The 19,793-nt window shown below is 42.4% G+C and overlaps 2 protein-coding genes and 1 long non-coding RNA gene across 5 annotated transcripts in view; 2 read left to right on the top strand and 1 right to left on the bottom strand.

Annotated features, from left to right (window-relative positions):
- SH3BGRL (SH3 domain binding glutamate rich protein like) overlaps positions 1 to 5,946 on the top strand; it is a 40,661-nt gene extending 34,715 nt beyond the window's left edge. Inside the window, exons 4-5 of one of the 2 annotated variants that reach the window (XR_014543711.1) lie at positions 521 to 5,036; positions 5,227 to 5,946. Coding sequence is in view for 1 of the 2 variants with exons in the window: in XM_083596186.1 (XP_083452312.1) it covers positions 521 to 553 (33 nt within the window). In the remaining variant the exon portion in view is untranslated. Of the gene's footprint in view, positions 1 to 520 lie in introns of both variants that reach the window. The other variant, XM_083596186.1, reaches the window with a different exon arrangement.
- Positions 5,947 to 7,692: 1,746 nt separating this feature from the next.
- On the bottom strand, positions 7,693 to 10,537 carry LOC310754325 (SH3 domain-binding glutamic acid-rich-like protein 3). 2 transcript variants are annotated; one of them, XM_083596172.1, is made up of 3 exons: positions 10,310 to 10,537; positions 8,371 to 8,538; positions 7,693 to 7,841 (listed from the first exon to the last, which is right to left on the bottom strand). In XM_083596172.1, the coding sequence occupies exons 1-3, from the start codon at positions 10,499 to 10,501 to the stop codon at positions 7,740 to 7,742; spliced, it is 462 nt and encodes a 153-aa protein (XP_083452298.1). In that variant the 5' UTR covers positions 10,502 to 10,537; the 3' UTR covers positions 7,693 to 7,739. The 2 variants fall into 2 exon arrangements, with proteins under 2 accessions (XP_083452298.1, XP_083452299.1); XM_083596173.1 differs by having other exon boundaries at positions 10,364 to 10,516.
- Positions 10,538 to 10,671: 134 nt separating this feature from the next.
- On the top strand, positions 10,672 to 17,904 carry LOC310754399. Its single transcript, XR_014543800.1, has 3 exons — positions 10,672 to 10,748; positions 11,843 to 11,918; positions 17,239 to 17,904. It is a non-coding gene; the product is annotated as an uncharacterized lncRNA (long non-coding RNA).
- The last annotated feature ends 1,889 nt before the right edge of the window (positions 17,905 to 19,793 follow it).

The raw sequence follows: 19,793 nt of genomic DNA, 5'->3' as shown, positions 1-19,793 counted from the left end.
TTGAGTGACTTGGGCTGTGATCCTAACCCCACATCTCTGGGCGTAAGCCCAATTGAATTCAGTGGGACTTGCTTCTGAGCAGATATGGTTAGGATTGCATGGCCGAGTACTAGTTGAAGCCCTGCCATCTTGCCCTTTCCCACTGGGTCCATGGCCTCCTACTGCCAGCCACTCCCTGCCCGCTGTTGTTGCAGAAGGCAGAAGCAGCAATGAGCAACAGAACCAGTGTGAAAGGGGCAAGACTATGCAGTTCCAGCCGGTGTTTGAGCTAGTCTGCCTTTTATGTCCTATGCTAGCACACAGTGTCTCCTTGGGCCTGGGAGTGATAAGCTGAGATCAGTGGGAATTCTGCCATTTACACAATGTGGCTTTGTTATTTGCCCAAGTAGCGCCACAATTTTTCCTTTCTTGTCTGCCATCAAAACAAACACACGTGTCCAAGTTGCCATTGTTTTGTTTTAATAGTAATAACACCCTTGCATTTTGTTTATTTATGATGTTGTTATTGTTGTTGTTCTAGGAGGCAGAAGCCCTGGCGAAGCAAGAAGCGTGAATATTTCCCCCTGTGCCTAAAGCCTTAAATGTTCTGCGAAGGGAAATTTCAACAGCTTTTTGATACAGTAGCAAAATTATCTATGCTTCAAGAATTCCGCCCCACCCCCACCCCCTATGCTGATTGCTGCACACGGCATCCCCACTATACATGAATATAAAATGGAAAATGCCAAGTGAAAACTCAAACTTGCCATGAAGACAAAGCGTGTCATTAAAGGAAGTGTTTAGAAATAATGAATTTCCCCCCACTTGTTCACCCAAGTGGTGCAATCTGCTTTTTGGCAATAGTGTAATTTTTTATTTTATTTTTTGTAAACTTAAAAAACACCCCACCTTACTTTACTATTAGTAATGCAAATCTGTAGTTATACTTGTAGATCCAACCGCTGAAACAGCAGCAAATAATTCTGTTAATCAACGCCAGTGCCTCAAAAACATTACTGAAAAATAATGTTGGTGTTTCTTTAAATGTGATTTTTGAAATAAAAAAAGTTAATGTGTAGTGTAGTAATAGTTGTAGTTGCTTGCTGAGGTTAGGGTATTTCTTCATTTGTAGGATGCATTTTGAAACTGTCTACTGTAATTTTTCAGCACACAGCTTAGACCTTTATTAAAAATGCCTTATAATTTTCATTGGAGTGACCAATGTGAGGAATTCTCACAAACTCGAGGTTTGATTACATTATATCTGCTTTTCAAGGACCTGAAAATGCCTACTTGTGCAAGATTTTAGTGCAGTCATGGTGAAATGTACATAACAAACCATATTACAAATAAGCCAAAAAAACACAAGAAATAAACCTGCTCTGGTCATCATCGTCTGTAAAATTTGAAGCCTTTCATGCGACGTTTTGCAAAAAAAAAATCCATTCCACTTTGTTCATGTATGTATTAGAACTTGAAAAGCATAATCAAGTTATTGCTATTTGGAATAATAGTCATTCTGAGTAAATCTTCGCTGCTTTGTAGGAAGAGAGATACTGAGAAAAAATGCCACCTCTACAGATTTGTCAGCATGGCTTTGCAATGCCATGAATCTGCTTTCAGCAATCTTTGCTCATCGTGTTGATTTTCATTTAGTGCAATATTGAGCTGTTATCATGCAACAGGCAATAACCTCACTCAGAAAGCATTCTGGGGGACTGATTCATCGAGGCCTCTAAGTTGGAAAGTAACCTTGAAGACTGTGTGCCAAAGCTCTGATCCAGTGATATCTTGCCAAACACCTTTTGTCTACTGGCCACAATTTATCTCTTGTCCCCTTGTATATTGAACAAAGATGCTTTCTAATCTGTTGATTTTGACCTTAATAGTCTACTTGATCCTTGTTACCAAGTATTTTCTTTTCAAAGGTTTCCCCCCACTCCCTTTAATTGGTGTGTTTATGAATGGGATTCATACCAATTTGCAGGACTGTCTACTGTATGCAAGCGCTCGTGAGAATCAGGCTTCCTTTTTAGACATAGTGTAGCTTGTCACCATCTTATCATTTGTTAGACTTGGGTGATGAGCTTGACAAGTAAAGTCTCCATACTCCAGAATATTTTGAGAAGACAGTGAAGTTTAAAAGAGAAAGCAGTTATGTGACTTCCTTCGCTGACCTGTTTTTCCCCCCAATAGAAAATGTTGGGTGCAATGTTTGAAGAAATGGGTGCAGTCCAAAAGCAGCTGCTGCCTTATTTTACAAGCTCTGTAATGTAAAAGAGTTGGAAGCACAGCAGTTTATGGAGTAGCTTTCAATATTTGCTTTAGCCCAAATGCTGTTTCTGAGCAGGTTTCTTAGTATGAGCTCTGTTTGGATTGGAAAATATGTTTCTTTCTCCCCTCTTCTGCCTGGATTCTCCTTTCTGTCTCATTTGGGATGTGATTATTGTAGCTTGCAGTGACATCTGAATCAGAAAACTATGGGTTATTGCTTGCTTGCAAGCTATGGGTTGCAAACTTACTTCAGTCCGTAGTCTCAGATCGTTGCTTAGAGGGTCTTGCTGTCCATTCTTTTCCTAATTATTCATACCAATGAAACAAGAAACCAGGACCACTTCCAGACAACTGCAGTTGGGATTCAGTTGCATGTCAGCAAATTTAGGCTACACCTTTAATGTGGATTTGGCACTCCTGAACAATAAATCTACTTCCCCCACTCCAAATGATTTTCTTTCGAAAGGATGTGATTGGAAAATTGTAGCATAACAGATGTTTGACATGATGTAATGTAACCTTCCCCCCCCCAAAAAAAAATACAGAATGAATGCTTGACAACAGTGCACACCATATAACTTGCCCACAAACTTTGTGCAAACAAATGAGGTAGAATGCCCAATAAGTCACTTGTCTGGAAGTGACCTAGGAAATGGAAGTGCGACCAGTGCACAAGATAGGAGGGCTACAGAAATCCATAGCATGTTCTTCATTCTCTGGGACTTAATCAGGGGATGAGGAACCTCAGGCCTGGGAAGCAAATGTACCTTATCTGTGGGACTCTTCTCAAGTCACATCAGCCCGCTTTATACCTATTTAGTGTTTTTGCCAGGATATAATGTGCCCTTAAGCTCTGATCATGCTTCTTGCTTTCCTAGATGAAAGATACAGAGGGATATGTAAGCAAATTGTTGTTCCACTTTTGCTTCTGTCATCACCCACCACTGGCATGCGGCCCCCAGAAGGTTGTCTAGAAGGTCATGTGGCCCTTTGGCTAAAGAAGGTTCCCCAATCCAGATTAATCATTCATGTTTCAACCAGATTAGGGATATATAGGCAGCAATTTTAATAACTGAAGTAGGTGGCCTACGCCCATGGGGACCTGATTCACACATTGTATTTGCCCATGTGTGCCCAAAGTGATGTAGGACTGCAGAAAGTAGGGTGAACCAATGGTTTGTTTTCATGTTTTGCCATACAGTAGGAAGCCATTCCTTTTTGCCTGTCTCTTTCTTTGTCCTCCAGTGAATTAGCATCTGGAGACGCTCCAGCTCTAACTGCACTCTGTAGTAAATTGAGTCAAGGGTGGGATAGGATAATTCCTGTTGGAAGGACAAAAGCATGAACACATTGCATCGGAAAGAACAGTGGTGGCCTATTGAAGTTGTGGTCCATATATTGAGCTTGAACAGATGCATATGTTTAAGTTTCTTGCATGCATTTTAGAAACTTTGGACTATGTTGTGGATGTTGTTTTTCAGTTGCTCACTTTTACAAGTGGGATAAAAAATTGCTTTCCTTAAAAACGTGGCTGTTTTAGGACATGTAAATATAACTCGCACAGAGTCAGCACTGGGAAAATAGTGCTTCTAAATTGGAATGTAAGTCCCCACTTCTCTCTGTGTTGAATGGTGTGCAATGGTACAAGATCTTGAGTTCATGAGTCCCCTTAACACCTTCACTCTCCTTCCCTGGAATGTGGCTTCTTCCAAACACAGTATAGGAGGGTGGGAACAAATATTCTTACGTGAATCATCATAACTTGGCAGTCTTGGGGGTATGACAGCAGGGAATATCACAGCCAATTTCAGGAAGCAATTTTGACATTTCCTTTTTATTGTCATTTCTACAACCACTAAGGCAACGGATCATCTTAAATTGTCATATTGACTCATGCCATAGTATTGCAATAAAGCAATTCCAAACAGCCTGCAAATTTAGAATTGTTTGTGTTTTGTTTTGTTTTTTTAAAAAAGAATTCGCAAACCCATAGAATTCCTGCAAAAACAGCACCTGTGAATGTTGAGTTAATGTATTCATAGAATATTGACACTTTTCCAGTAAGAGGCAATGGCTAGTAGTTGGTACCATCATATTATAATGGAATTCTCTGTCTTAGGGTACAGCTACGATTGTGTCTTAAATGAATTTAACTGCCAATTAGATAAATTCACAGAAGGAAGACCTATCCATGCCTGTTAGCTACAGTTGCTAAAATGGAACCTCCAGTTGATCTCTTTAGTATCAGTGGCTAAGATCCGAAGTTGGGCAGGATAGCTGCCTACACTTGCTGGAAGCTTCCAACCAATCACTATTTGGAAACTAGCTGCTAGAAGAGGTCTTATGTTCATATCAAAGGTCAAAGTAAGTACAAGCTTTCATCCGTGCTGTGAGCCGAACCTTGCTGCTGCTGCTGTTGCTTCTAGGATTCAGTTTTGTTCAGTCACAGCCATTGTGCCCAGTTTTGATCTTGGTCCTACTGTGAATCCCAGTTCAGGACAACTTTATCATGTGTTCTGGGAAGAAAATGTTCAATTCTGAATGTTAGTGTGCCATTTATTATCCCTGGACTGCTTTGCAGGTTCAGGTAGCAAGCAATGATTCCAGGAGATATGGTGAAAAATCTATAACAAGCATTATTGCTAGCTTGTTAAAGAAAAAAAGATTGTGTAGTTCAGACTGCCTTGATGGCAATCTTAGGGCACAATAATCCAGCAAGAGGCTAATTCTCATTGAGGTATACCCCTTTAGGTGATTCATTGTTGTCCCATTCTAAAATGGTAGTACTACTACTACAGTGGTACCTTGGTTTTCAAACATAATCCATTCTGGAAGACTGTTCGAGGTCTGAAATGTTCGAAAACCAAGGACTGACAGCTATCTTGGACTCAACAGAAGCCGCGTAGCATGTTCAACTTCCGAGGTTTGTTTGAAAACCGAAACGTTCGACTTCCGAGATGTTTGAAAACCAAGGTACTACTGTACTACTATATAATTCATTCTGTGACTATAGGCCATAACTACATCATGCAAAAAGAAAATTCCCTGTTTACATAGAGGGTGTGGTTTGTTTGTATGGAACGACATTCAGTCATGCATGGCACACCTGCATCTTGAAAAAGTAGGCAACCCCAGATGTACATTCAGCAGCACCGTGAGAACTAAGCCAACATCTCCTTTATAAGCATTTGCCTTTAAACTTCTTTTTGAGACTTGGTAAAATTGAATTCTTGTGCTTTATATTTAAAACCTGAGATAATGTACTCTTTCCTCAAGTAAGGACTTTCTTGTTTTTATTAATAATAATCAGGCTTGTCATTTTTAACTATCTTGGGGTTGTTTTTAAGGGTTTTTTTTTTTAATTAATGACTGCCTTTCCTGTTTTTAATGGGGTTGTTTAAAAAATCCTTCTGTCCCCTTCTGTGATCATTCTGGGTCCTGGATTAGGAAATCAAATCACAGGATGTTCTGGTTCTCTCTTAATATATATATTTTTCACAATTGCTGATTTCTTTGAAGGGTATTTTGTCTTTCTGCTAAGTTAGTCTTAATATTGGTAATCAACACACAGCAATGAAAATCGATTTCAAAAAAATCTGTAGTAACAGATGTACTTCTGCATCTTTCCGTTCACTCTGTTTTGTGTTACAGTAGTATGAATTTCATAATAAAGATTTCTACCTGACACACACACACACACACAAGCTCTACTGGTGTCTTGTTTATTTGTAATATCTAACATGCTTCCTTGTTAGAGAGACTGTGGCCTTCAGCTTTTCCCTTTCCCTTTGCTCCAGCCTACAACAGGGGATCCCACTTCTACTGTGTTCTCTTACATTTAATCATGTATTCTAAAAGCAAATAGAAATGAAGCCCAAATGGGCCACTGAAAAACAAGAGGGAAATATTGGCAAGTACTGAAAAACCCTGTGAGCTGCTAAAGTATCCACCAAAAGAGTCACAAATTCTTAGCTGATGGAGGGGTAGATGATGTTGGGAGGAGAATGGCTTGCAGTAGCTCTGCACAAGAGAGTTCTGGTTTAGGAAGTGATGATGAACAGCAGCATTTTGGTCCAAACTATATGTGACATTGCATACATATTTTTGCATTCAATACGCATTAAAAAAAAATATTCACACAGCAGCCCCAGGGTAGTGGTGATAATTACTAGGGTCATAATAGTTGAGGAGGGGAGATTGGACCCATTCAAAGGCACAAAGCTTTCTTATACCAAGTCACACAAATGGTCCATCAAGTTCAGCATTGTCTACACTGGCCAGCAGTGGCTCTTCAAAGTTTCATGCAGGGGACATTCCCACCTGGAGATGGAACCAGGGACCTTCTCCATGCAAGCCAACCCACACCTGCACCCTACTTTATCTAAAATGAAATGCCACAAATGACAAAGGAGGAAAGACACATACCCAGACGCCTTTTCATCTGAACCCCAAACCATCCTTAAGCTCTTGGCTTAATTCTGTGGGCTGTATCGTGTTGTGTATCATGCAATCTTCCATAAAATAATGGTTCTTTCGGTTTGTTTGAAATAGTTCTATGAACTGCCACATTGGGCATACTGTATTTGAATACAGTGGTACCTTGGGTTACATACGCTTCAGGTTACAGACTCCGCTAACCCAGAAATATTACCTTGGGTTAAGAACTTTGCTTCAGGATGAGAACAGAAATCGTGCTCTGGCGGCGCGGCAGCAGCAGGAAGCCCCATTAGCTAAAGTGGTGCTTCAGGTTAAGAACAGTTTCAGGTTAAGAACGGACCTCCGGAATTAATTTAAGTACGTAACCAGAGGTAACACTGTAGTTAAAACTATGAAATTCACTCACACAAGAAGCAGCAATGTCTATCAATTTGGTTGGCTTTAAAAGAGAATTAGACACTTCATGGAGGTTAAGGCTATCATGGCTACTGAGCATGGTAGCTGTGCTCTGCCTCCATAGTCGGAGGCAGGATGCTTCTGAATACTGTTTCTGGAAGCCACAGGAGATTGCATTCAGATCCTGCTTGTGGGCTTCCCAAAGGTATCAGATGAGAAGAGGATGCTGAATTATAAAGGCCACTAGCCTGATCCAGTGGGCTCCTATGTTCTTAATGGGCATGAGACATTAATGGACTATTACCCATAAGACAAAGGACTGTTAACAGATCAGCTCTTTTTGTATACACTTTGGATGCCATTTTAATTTAATATTCCATCCAGATGTGCAATATTTTCCAGTACCCATACTCAAATGTTTTTTCATAGCTAAAAACAATGTGTATCCAGTGAGCTTCTGAAGAAGGTACTGCTGAACGTTGTTTCACAGAGAGGACGGCATGGCACTTGAAGCAAACGTTATCCAAAAAGCTGATTTGTCATTTGTGCAACTAAGGTATTTATAGCTTGGAATTTTTTTGACACGTAGAATTCAAAAAATTCATCTAAGTCAAAAATCGGACAATATTTTGGTATCTATGTGGAGCCACATCTCAGATGGAAATCCCTTCTCTTGCAACATTGTCTACCCTTCCTATCTTCAGGAACTTCCTAACTTCTTCATTTTCAGTTGCTTCATACAGCATCTCAAAATCCTAAAAACAAATGCAAACAGCCCATTATATAGATTCAAGAAACCAACAAATCTGCTGTTTGGTATGCGTAATGGTTACAGCCACCTTATCCAAGATGGCGTTCTCCAGATGTTGCTGGACTACAACTCCCATCGTTGCTAACCATTGTCTGGAACTTACGGGATCTGTAGTCCCAAAACAGCTGGAGAACATCAGGTTGGAAAAAGCTCGGACCTGAGAGACTTGGATTCAAATCTCCGGTCAATTATAAGGCTTGCTGGAGCAGTCACTATCTCTCAACCCAACTTGCCCTCCAGGATTGTTTTAAGAATCATTTATGGAAGGCAATGGTGCTCGGAAATTTGAGGAAGTTTGGGCTAAAAATGCAATAAACAATAGTTCAAATGGGTAAAATATAATTGTGGGTTAGCTACTGTGAGAACAGAGTGCAGGACTACATGGAGCTTTGGCCTGATCCAGCACGATGTCTCATGTATCTTAGCTGCTTCGTGTGTGTGTCTTTGTGTTTGTGTAGAGCCTGATCTCTTACCCCACAATACTCCTCTCCATTAAATATTTGAGGTGGAATCGCATCTGGCTTCCCAGCTTTGTCCCTCATCTCTTGCAGCAAACTTTCACTGATGGACACATCCACTAACTGGTACTTCATACGGTTTCCATCCAGAATGCGAATGACATCAGACTGCCTTTGCTTCACCTAGGCAGAAACAAACATTCCTGTTGAAGATGGTAGCCCTGAATCATGGAGCCTCTCTTACATGAAGACCATATAGACCTCTAGGACCAGTTAGAATCTATTTTCACAGTTCAGAGACACATTTCAGCCACAAACAAAAGCGCTCAAGGAGGGTGAGGAGTAGAGCAGGTGAGGGAGTGTGGCCTGAGGAGAGGGGGAAGTGGTCTGGGGGATGTGCTGAGAGCCAACTTAGATCATCCAGGGAAACATTTATGATGATGCCACAACCTACAGGATATCTTAGAATGGTGACTTGTTAATGGTTGTTTCCCACTGTTGCTTTGGAATGCCCTTCCCTGTGCCATTTGTGAAGCATTGTCAATTATTTGCTTCAGTTTCGTAAAGACTTTTTGCCCAGTTTTCCATCGATCCCTAAAACTGGATCCTCTATCATTTGACTTTGTTTCTAATGATGCTGTTTTAGTGTTTCATGTTAAGTTAAGCAGTGCTTCCTCACAGGTAAGTGGGGTTAGCATGACAGTCTTAGCTAGAAGTGCAAGGTAGCTTTGTCATCATCATAATTATGCATGCCGCTATCTAAGGAAGAGCTTCCCATTTGCTGAAGGGACTTTCCCTCCCTGTATTGTTTTTCCCCCTTCTGTCACAGGTGAGGCAGTCTCTGTGTGTGTACATTCCTCCAGCAATGTCAGATTGGAGCTGGGTGGTGGTGGTGGTAAATCAGGTCAGATAGTTAGAAGAAAACATACTGCATAATATTTGGATTTTCTAATGGAGTAGTCAACTATTTGCATGTTGACACAAAGCACTGGGGTTCCAGGGACATAGCAAAGTGTGGTGTTCTGAATCAAATGCTCTGAAAAAGTGCAGAACAACCCTCCCTTAGAGGCAGGTCTGGTGCTCTCATAAGGTCAACTAGGCAGCAGCCAACGATGTAGACAGATGGGCACAGTTTTATACAGATTAGTTTTTGTTATATCTTATACATTTCTGATACCATTTTGCTTTTCTTTTTTGTTTTTGAGGAAAGTTTCTCAAAGTTCAAAATTTATAAAACTCAACAATATTGGCAAAAGAGACTAGTTTGCTTGGCAGCTATATCAATTGAACAGGTCGAAACTTTGGCACTTCACCTGGAGGAATCAGTGACAAAATTTCCAAAGGCAGGCAAAGTTAGATTTTGAGGTGCCTGAAACAAACTTTTAAAAGACATAAATTTCAACATCACAGTTCACAAGGGTATTCAAAATGATTTGTGTGCTAAAACACTTCCTTTCATTTTTGAGGAATATAATCGAAGAAGGTTGTATGGCTTATTCCTGCAATCTAAAATGTAGCAGTTTCAAGTTTTCATATATTTTTTTCCTACAAGGTGTCTGTTTTTGAAAATTGAAGTTAGCATTTTATAATTTGGGGGGCAGGGGAAGGCAGCGCACCCAAGTAGTTAGCCTTGCCCAAGGCGTGAAATAGCCTAGCACCAGCACCACTTAGAAGAGAACAAGGTTTGTGCATACAGCCAAAAGTCAAAGTAGCTGAGAGTAAGGAATGGGCTCCTGTTTTTCCAAAAGGTGCATCTGAGCATGTGCAGAGTGCCTTCCGAGTAGACGTGCCATGGGGTTCCACTAAGTCAGCCCACACCTGTGCCACGAGCCCCTCCTATTATTCTGCGCCAGATGATGGACCCACCTATCCAACCCTCTGTTTGGTGGCTCTATCGCTGCATCCCGGGGGGGGGGAGCAGTCTCTACCTCTCGTCTAAACCATCTCCTCTCACCTCCCTGGATCCTGTGACACTGGTGTAATAGACCCGAATAGTGCCCATGCTCACACCGGCTAAGGGCCCCGATCCTCGTTCATCCACCTCCTCCGCCCACTTTAATTTTATCTGCTCCGTCCTGGATAAAACTCTCCCTACCGCCCGCCCGCCCGAGCCACAATCTTCGCAGTTGCCATGGAAACGCAGCATCTCCTGCGCTGCCTGGATTTTATCCCCCTGCCCCGTTCTCCGCCTGTAGGCTCACCGTACTTTCGGATTGGTCTGCTGGAGCTGCCACTCAAAGAAAGGCAAGCCCTCACAACGAAAGGCCTATACGCTCCCACGTCCTTCCGCCTCCTGGTGGTTGCTCTCTGGCGCCCCCAAGCGCGGCTTGCGAGGAACGGCAGGAGTTTTTTGTTGTTTGGAGGAAAAGGTTACGGGAGGGCGCGGGACAACGGTGCTTTATACCTTGGCCCGCTGCAGTAACCATTCCTTGCTCTGGTGATGGCCTCACTGCAGAAGGGGTGGGCAATCTGGTGCCCTTCACGGGTGCTGGATTTTCATCAGCACCAGCCTGGTATGGCCAGCAGTTGGGGATGATCAGTGAACTGTAGTCCCAAAACTGCCAGAGGGCACCAAGGTGGAAGGGACCCAGGGTCATCTAGTCCAACCCCCTTTTGCAATGCAGGAGCCTTAACTGAAGCATCCATTGCAGATGGCTATCCAACTTCTGCTTTGAAGTCTCCAGTGAAGTTGGAACTTGTAATGAATTGGGGAACAGCCACAGCTCTGTGGTAGACCATCCGCTTTGCATGCAGAAGGTCCATAGCTGTCCAGCGCTGTTTCCCGCTGCTATCCTGGATTGTAAGATATCCTGTAGACTGTCCCCGGGACAGGTGAGGCTGCTGATCCCTTATTTTCATATCTGAAAGTTGACAGCTCTGAGAAGGTTCCTCCAGGCAAGGCTGGGAAAAGACTCCTTCCTGACACGTGGGAGAAAGCTGCTGCCAGTCCGTGTAGACAGTTCTTAGCTTGATGAGCCAATTGTCTGGCTACCACTGATACAAATAAGGCAGCTAGCTCCCTGTGTCCCTGCTGCCCGAAGGAAGAAAAGACTTATCGCCCTTTCTACATGGAACATGTAAGCCCTGGACACTGGGGCACAAAACTGGTATCACCTCAAACTCTTGCCTTGTGGTCCGTTTGCCAGAAAGGCTGGCCATTGCTATTCTGCCTTGCCAGGAGTGGAGAAGGTGGAAAACTGAAACAAGCAGGCCCATTCCTACTAGAATTGGTCCATGAAACTGCTGTTGACTTTATTTAAGTTATTTATATTAATAAGGCACCTAATTCCACTCCTCTTTCCCTGCCCTGATTCAGCAAGGCTGAGAATTGGGGCTGGTGGTTAGATGACCAGCCTTAAAGATGTGGGGAAGGGGGAAGATTTGTGATGAGCAGCTTCAAGGCTTGGTAGGAGCTGTTGGAGCTGACTTGGAGCTGACATTCACCTCCTAAAGTCAACGAGATCTAATGTTTTGATTGTTGACACAGACCAGCTTCAAATCCTTATTCAGCTGTCACCTTGGATCAGTCACCAACCCACCTGACAAGGTTGTTGAGAAGATAAGTGGTGGTAGAACCATGCATGCCAGCCTGGCATATTTGCAAGGGCTGCCACTTGTCTTATAATTAACAAGTGGAACCTGAAGCAAAATGTGGGGTGCTCCTGTTCAGAATTCTTCCTAGCCTGTCATGTCATCTTCTTAGGATGCTCCATTTCACCCTCACTCAATTTCCTGTTCCCACCCTCTCAATAGTCAGCATTCCTTGTTCCCTGAGCATGCTCAGTCCTCATTAGACTCTTTGGGGTTCCACCCCAATTAAAGTTTTTTGTACTTCTTAGAGTTCTCCAAAACCTGTAGATATCTCCCGTGTGTGTGTGTGTGTGTGTGTGAGAGAGAGAGAGAGAGATACCCTTTTGGACTATGAAATATCCACATGCAAATGGTTTTCCTTTTATGAGGATATAAAGTTAAATTAGGGACGCGGGTGGTGCTGTGGGTTAAACCACAGAGCCTAGGGCTTGCCGATCAGAAGGTCAGCAGTTCAAATCCCCACGCCGGGGTGAGCTCCCATTGCTCGGTCCCTGCTCCTGCCAACCTAGCAGTTCGAAAGTATGTCAAAGTGCAAATAGATAAATAGGTACCGCTCCAGCGGGAAGGTACGGTAAATGGCGTTTCTGTGCGCTGCTCTGGTTCGCCAGAAGTGGCTTAGTCATGCTGGCCACATGACCCGGAAGCTGTACGCCGGCTCCCTTGGCCAATAAAGCGAGATGAGCGCCGCAACCCCAGAGTCGGCCACGACTGGACCTAACGGCCAGGGGTCCCTTTACCTAAAGTTAAATTAAATAATTTATTTGTTAAGTATTATCTATCTCAGGAAGGAATAAAGCAAGGCAGATGGTTATGAACATTCATTTTCTACAAGGCATAGATTATGTGTCTTCTTCTTCATCATCATCTTCATCATCATCATCAACTTCCTAAAACTGCTGTGAGCCAAATAATGACAATGACCATTTATGCAATTATAGATGAGAATGTAATAATCTATTGTGGGAATACAGGAAGTGGCCTAGTCAAGAATCTAGTAAGACAAAAAGGAAGGAGAAAAGTTTCTGTGTTGCAAGGAGCTTGGAAGGGGAAATGAGCCAACTGTTTGAGGGGTTCTAAATGTTACTGGGTTTGTGCACTCCCATGGAAAATTTTTTTTACTAGCCTTCACTGTATACCTTGAGTATCTCTAACCAATAGGCCTCCCAGTTCTGCAAGACACATTGGGTACACTCCAGTCAAAATTAAACATTTTTAAGTCTTAATGGTTTCAGTGAGGTAGATCTAAGCACATGTTGGAATATCCCATTGAAATCTAGAAATATTATATATTGTAATTATATTAGCTTTGGCTTAATTTGCTTAAAATGCTTCAACTCTTCTTTTCTGGCTCTGAGCAATTTATTTCTTAATGCAGGTGAACCCCTACACAGACCATTCTTTCGTGATTAGGCTTCACAATATAATATAAATTTAATGAATAATAAAAAATAATAATTAGGAAATGCTTCTGATTGTGATAATTAGTTACTTAATGTATTTTATATCACCCTTCAACTGAAGTTCCCTGGCAAGCATGAAGTTTACATTAACATACAGAATAAAATAGCAATAAAAACATAAAACTACAATGATATAAAATTAGGCAGGGCAACACACAGCAACAGTTGTATTATAAGGCTCCAGTTCCTAACACAGTTGTATTATGAACCCCTAAAGTCCAGGGAGAATGGATATGTTTTTAATTGATAGCAAAAAAAGATTTATCCTCAATGATACCTATCTCCACTGGGAGAAAATTCTACCTGTCTTGAATGAGTGCCTCTGTCACATGACAGTCAGTATGTGTTCAGACATTTAATAAAATAACATTAGCATCAATGTTATCATTGATAACATTAGCATTCATTGATAGCATTCATTGATAGCCGTAAATCTCCCTCCCTTTTGCAAATGATACTTTTCAGCTAATGGGGTTGAGGGACCAAAATTGTGTAAAGAAGCTTGCATCTGGAGAAAGAGAGAGAGAGAGAGAAAGAGAGAAAAGAGAGAGTGAGCTGTGATTTATTTTACTTAAAGGGATTCCCTTTGGAATGCAGTTGCTGTCTTTGGAGAAAGGATGACGAGTTGTCTGCTTTTAGGAGCCTGCTTGCTTCCAGTTGGTTTTGTTTGTATATCTGTAAATATATAATATATTTATATAATAAATGCCCAGTATTCATTCTCTCTCTCATCCAACTAATCTGAATTCTCCAATGTAATACCCGCCCCCGGATGTCTCACCTTTCATGGAAGTTGAGGGTACTTAGCATTGGTGCCAACAGTGGAAAGGAGAAGAAAGTAAGGCAATATCTGTGGAATCAGGCCGGAGACCCACCATCATCCAGCATCCTGTTTTAAGAGTGGTTAATCAGATGTCTGTAGGAAATCTGAAAGCAGAACCCAAGTGCAACAACATCCCCCCCCCCCATTTGATTCCCAGCCACTGGTACTGAGAGGCATACCACCTCCAGTGATGAAGGTAGAACATAGCCATTGTTGCTAGTAACTACGGATAGTCTTATCCACTATATAAGATCTCTTTCCTTAGGTGAGTGAATCCAGGTGAAGAAGAAGAAGAGTTTGGATTTGATATCCCGCTTTATCACTACCCGAAGGAGTCTCAAAGCAGCTAACATTCTCCTTTCCCTTCTTCCCCCACAACAAACACTCTGTGAGGTGAGTGGGGCTGAGAGACTTCAGAGAAGTGTGACTAGCCCAAGGTCACCCAGCAGCTGCATGTGGAGGAGCGGGGACGCGAACCCGGTTCCCCAGATTATGAGTCTACCGCTCTTAACCACTACACCACACTGGCTCTCAAACAACTGGTGGAGCAAACAACAGCACGCAAAAGAGAAATCATATTCCAGCAAAGCCCAAGAGCTTTAGCGGGAATTAGAATAATCACAGTGCTAGTTCAAGAGAAGCCCAAAAGAGGGTCATTGGAAAGTAAGGTGAGATCCTTCCTGAGGAAGCTTCTGCAAGGGATAAAAACTGACCCAGAATCCCAGCTACAATTGGGGTTGGTAAAGAATCAAGTGTGGATGGACACAGTGGCGTAGCGTGGGTTGTCAGCACCCGGGGCAAGGCAAGTAATTTGCGCCCCCTAACCCGTGGATTTGTGCCCCCTAACCCGTGGATTTGCGCCCCCTAACCCGTGGATTTGCCCTAACCCCAGATGTTGCGCCCGGTGCGGCCGGCCCCCCCTGCACCCCCCACGCTACGCCACTGGATGGACACCTGGCTATCTTGGACTCTAAAGTCTTTCAGTTAGTATCTGGAATCAAAAGGATTTGGCTAACCCAAAACAGAAAAACAGACAGTAAAAAGATATCAGGAAAAGAAACTGCAAGTAGTAACAGTCAACGCTGAAAGTGGGTAACTTGGGGTGGGACCAGCTGCAATCTGGTGAGGGAAAACCTCTTACTATGCAAACTGATGCATTCAGAAGACAGTCTCCATGTGTTCAGGGGAGCTTACTACCAGACCCAGTGCAGGGTTACAGACTTATAGACTGTTTTATCCTGTGTTCACATTGTAAAGACCTTCATAGGAGGAAGCCAGCCATTGCAGTTTGTTTAGCCTGGAGATGCAGCTTTTTCAGAGGTATGCAAAATAGAGGTATAGAATGGGAGACACTCTTGTTGACTGTGCATTGGCTGCATTTCAGGACTAGCCCAGGTAGTACTGGAGAACATATTCCCCAGACAAGAGACAAACGTATTGGCGACAGCCAGTACTATATACTATGGAATAGTGGGTCACTTGGTGAGGCTCAGTTCAGAAGTCATGGGAGAATACTGTTGTAATGGAGCATTTAGTTGATCTGAAAAGGAAACAGCTCCCTGGGAGTGAACAACATCTAGAAAATGAGGGAAGCATTACCTTGCGAAAATGAGCCTTGGTTAGAAGGAAATGTGAGAGCCTCATAATCAGAATGGAAACTGCAACTCTATTACTACCTAACTGTGACTAAATCACATTGATAACCAAGTTTTAAAATAGCTTCAAGCCAGTCATCTTGATTTAGGAACACACGTGATCCAAGTTCCTCCTTTTCTACATCCTCAGGATGATACAGGGAAGGCAGTATTCAAGCGTACTAACAATGCCCTTGCCCACATCCTAAACAAATAGTACAGTGGTACCTTGGGTTACATATGCTTCAGGTTACACACACTTCAGGTTACAGACTCCACTAACCCAGAAATAGTGCTTCAGGTTAAGAACTTTGCTTCAGGATGAGAACAGAAATCGTGCTCCGGCGGCGCGGCAGCAGCAGGAGGCCCCATTAGCTAAATTGGTGCTTCAGGTTAAGAACACTTTCAGGTTAAGTGCGGGCCTCCGGAACGAATTAAGTACTTAACCCGAGGTACCACTGTATTCACTGCCAGGATGAGTTTTTGCTGCATAATGTGGAGCCCAAATCTTTCCACCTACACAAGCAAAAATCTTGCTGTACTGTTCAGATACCATTTTGCACCTTCATCTATTCTGCTGCCCCCTCCACTCCACACCAGTCATGCTTGCTGTTTTCCCCTGCTTCATGGTAGGCAGTGGAGCCTGGTCCTTTTAGGGCAGATAGGGCACTGCCCTGTCCCTCTCAACCTGCCTTCTTACTTGCAAGCTGTCCAGGAGGTGGTTCTGCACTCCACATTCCTCCTCCTTCGTCTCAGTGCTGCCTTCATAGAACCCAACATTGGCGCTTTGGCTCTGGCTCCACCTACTGTTGGCCTCCCTGCCTTCCAGCCTACCAACCCCAGTGTGCACCAACCATAATTATTGGTAGCGCTGCTGCAGAAACATTCCAAGTAAACTCATTCTCCATTTGCTGATTCTTATGTAATAAAAACAGCAGCACCTACATGCAAGAGGGAACTATTCACAGGCTTACTACAGGAGTCATAAGATTTGCAGCAGGCCTTTTTTCTTTTTGGAAGGAGGAACCCCACCCCCGCATCCCAACCAAACCGCCCAGACTGAGCATACTCAGTGGGCATTGAATTGACTGTTGAGAGGAAGAAAATGGAAAAGGGAGCAGGGAATGGAGTTTCCTGGAAAAGGATTAGAAACCTGAAAAGGAGCATTGTACGCAGCAACATTTTATTGCAGATCCCACCTGCAAAGACGATAGACAAATCCCACTCTCTTTCCCTGTCACAATAATCCTTCCAATCACAGCATATACAAGCCACACACGCCAGCAGCAATTCCCACTTTGCATATAAGAAACACATTGTACTGAGAAGAGTGAAGTGTAACTATTGTTTCAGTAGTCTTCTGTATTCTGCACAGGGCAAAGACAAACTGGGCAAAAATCTAATATCAGAAACAGCAGTGCTCAGAAACCAGTGGAAGAATGTGACTTCAAAGAGAGACTCCAGCATGTAAAGGCTGAATTCATCGAGAAGTTCTGTCATCTGTGGCCTACATCAGGAAAGCAAGTTTTTATTCTACTACAGGTATTAATTGGCTAGTTAGAAGGCATGAACATCCACACTGCTTTGTGACTGACCACTGTCTTTATTTCGCAAACACATAAGCTTTAATTTTAGTCAAAACTTTGTGCATAAACTGTGGACAATTCAGTATAAACTTGTCTATGGGCCCCTCCAGACATCCTTTTCGTTGCACATTCATGATGCTTTGTGCTCATGATGCTATTGGGTCAGTCATAAGCAATCCTGTTTTCAGTACTGTTTGTGCTTGCAAGAGTTTTCACTGCTTCGTTTCCAATCAGTGCATATCTTGTAACCTGCTGAAATCTGGTAACTTTTTATACACATGTGCTTTATTTTAGTTCTGTTTTTGTTGTGTAGGCCTTGGCAATAATGTGGTAAAAATAACATACAGTATTCCTCAATAATGAGGAAGCATCACAGAACAAACCAAAGCAGAACGTGTTCACAACTAATGCATGATTAGTGTGCCAAAAACATGTTGCAGAATATACCCACAAAAAAGCACCTGTGTGGACAGGCCCTGAGACTGACTTTAATTGTCATAATCTGCAGTTCTTGCGGTTCATATTCCTCTGACCTCACTGCTTATTCTCTCTCTCTGCTGACTTAGCATTCCTTGCATCTGACAAATTAGACCTAGTTCACTAAAGCTTCTGTCACAATAGATCTGTTGGTGCTCAAGGTGCTGCAAGACCCTTTGACGTATTTGCAGGAACAAACTAGGCACAGCTACCCCTCTGAAAACAGGAACTGAAGACATTGAGAAATAAAAGATTCTACATCTGAATCCATTGAAGTTGGAAGTGGCTGAGTAAACTACCAAGGTTTTCGGTCACTGAGTTTGTACACAGTTCACAGCCCCATAGAAAACATCCATGCAGACCCTGTAACAGAGAGAAATGAGATTTTAGACATTTGTGGTAAAGAACAAAAATGAAGGAATGTAAAGAAATCTGCAGATATGAAATAGAACTAACCCCCCCCCTTTTTTCTTGCTGAACTATGTTTAAGAACAAGTTCAGCTAAGTCATCTGATTCAGGTTATATTTTTAAACTAGGTTTTGAAGTTACACAAAGATGCACTGATGCTCCAAAAGTTGGATTTATTAAGGAAAAGCTTGGAACTAAACATCAATAAAAATAAAGAAAAAGGCAAGCAAGAAAAGATGAAATATGAAGTTGTCCTCCAAGCTCCGGTGCCTGAGTAAAAATCTAATAAGCAAGTCTTCCATTATTGTAATGAATTCTGCAGATGGGATATTTATTAATAACTTATTATGAAGAAGATTGTGCATATACCATATGTATAGAAATGTTAACAAACATTTTCCTTACTAACTGTAGATTTTTCAAATACGCAATTTCATTGTGTAATTTATATTTAGTTATTAGTAGTTTTATGCAGTTCTCTAAAAACAAACATCCATTTATATCAGAAGTGGCTGTACGTTGGGTATTTACCGGTACATTCAATTGGCTACAGTGGAACCTCGGGTTGTGAACGTGATCCGTGTGGGAGGCACGTTTGCAACCCGCAACATTCGCAACCTGCAGTGCCGCATCTGCGCATGCGTGGGTCACAATTTGATGCTTCTGCGCATGCGCAAAGTGTGATTTAGCATTTTTGTGCATGCGCAAGCACCGAAACCCGGAAGTAACCTGTTCCGGTACTTCCGGGTTTGGCACGGTGCGCAACCCGAAATCGCATAACCTGAAGCGTCTGTAACCCAAGGTACCACTGTATTTACATAGCAACTTGGGAGGTGGGGAGGGGAGAGAGGCGATAACTTCACTAAAATGCTACAATGGCACATTTAACACAGTAGATATACTTTGGACCTTTATGTGTCCATATTGAATACCCACAGTTAAGAACTACAGTGGTACCTTGGTTCTCAAACGCCTTGGTACTCAACTGCCGAAAACCCGGAAGTACTGTAAGTATTCCGGTTTTTGAACGATTTTCAGAAGCCGAACGTCCGATGCGGCTGTCGGCTGTTGTTTCCAGGGCACCTGCACCAATCAGAATGTTTTCAAACATTTTGGAAGTCAAGTTTGGCGCTTTTGTTTTTGCTATTTATTTTGCATTTTTGTTTTTGAGGCTTTTTCGGTTAATTTGTTTTTGTGACTGTGTGGAACCCAGTTCAGCTACTGATTAATTGGCTGATTGATTGATTGATTGTGTGACTGTAGAAATGGATAAAAGCCCCCCCATCCAAACGATGACTATCAGCAGTGCAGGTAAGATTTTTTTATTTAATCATCTACAATACTGTCTTATTTATTTTATAGTACAGTATATTGATTATTGCTTTCATTTTATGGATCAATGGTCTCATTAGATAGTAAAATTCATGTCAAATTGCTGTTTTAGGGGTTGTTTTTAAA

The sequence above is a fragment of the Podarcis filfolensis genome (assembly GCF_964270895.1).
Source record: "Podarcis filfolensis genome assembly, chromosome: Z".
NCBI classification, from domain to species: domain Eukaryota; kingdom Metazoa; phylum Chordata; class Lepidosauria; order Squamata; family Lacertidae; genus Podarcis; species Podarcis filfolensis.
Note: the sequence above shows the minus strand (reverse complement) of the source record. Positions and strands in the feature narration are given on the sequence as shown.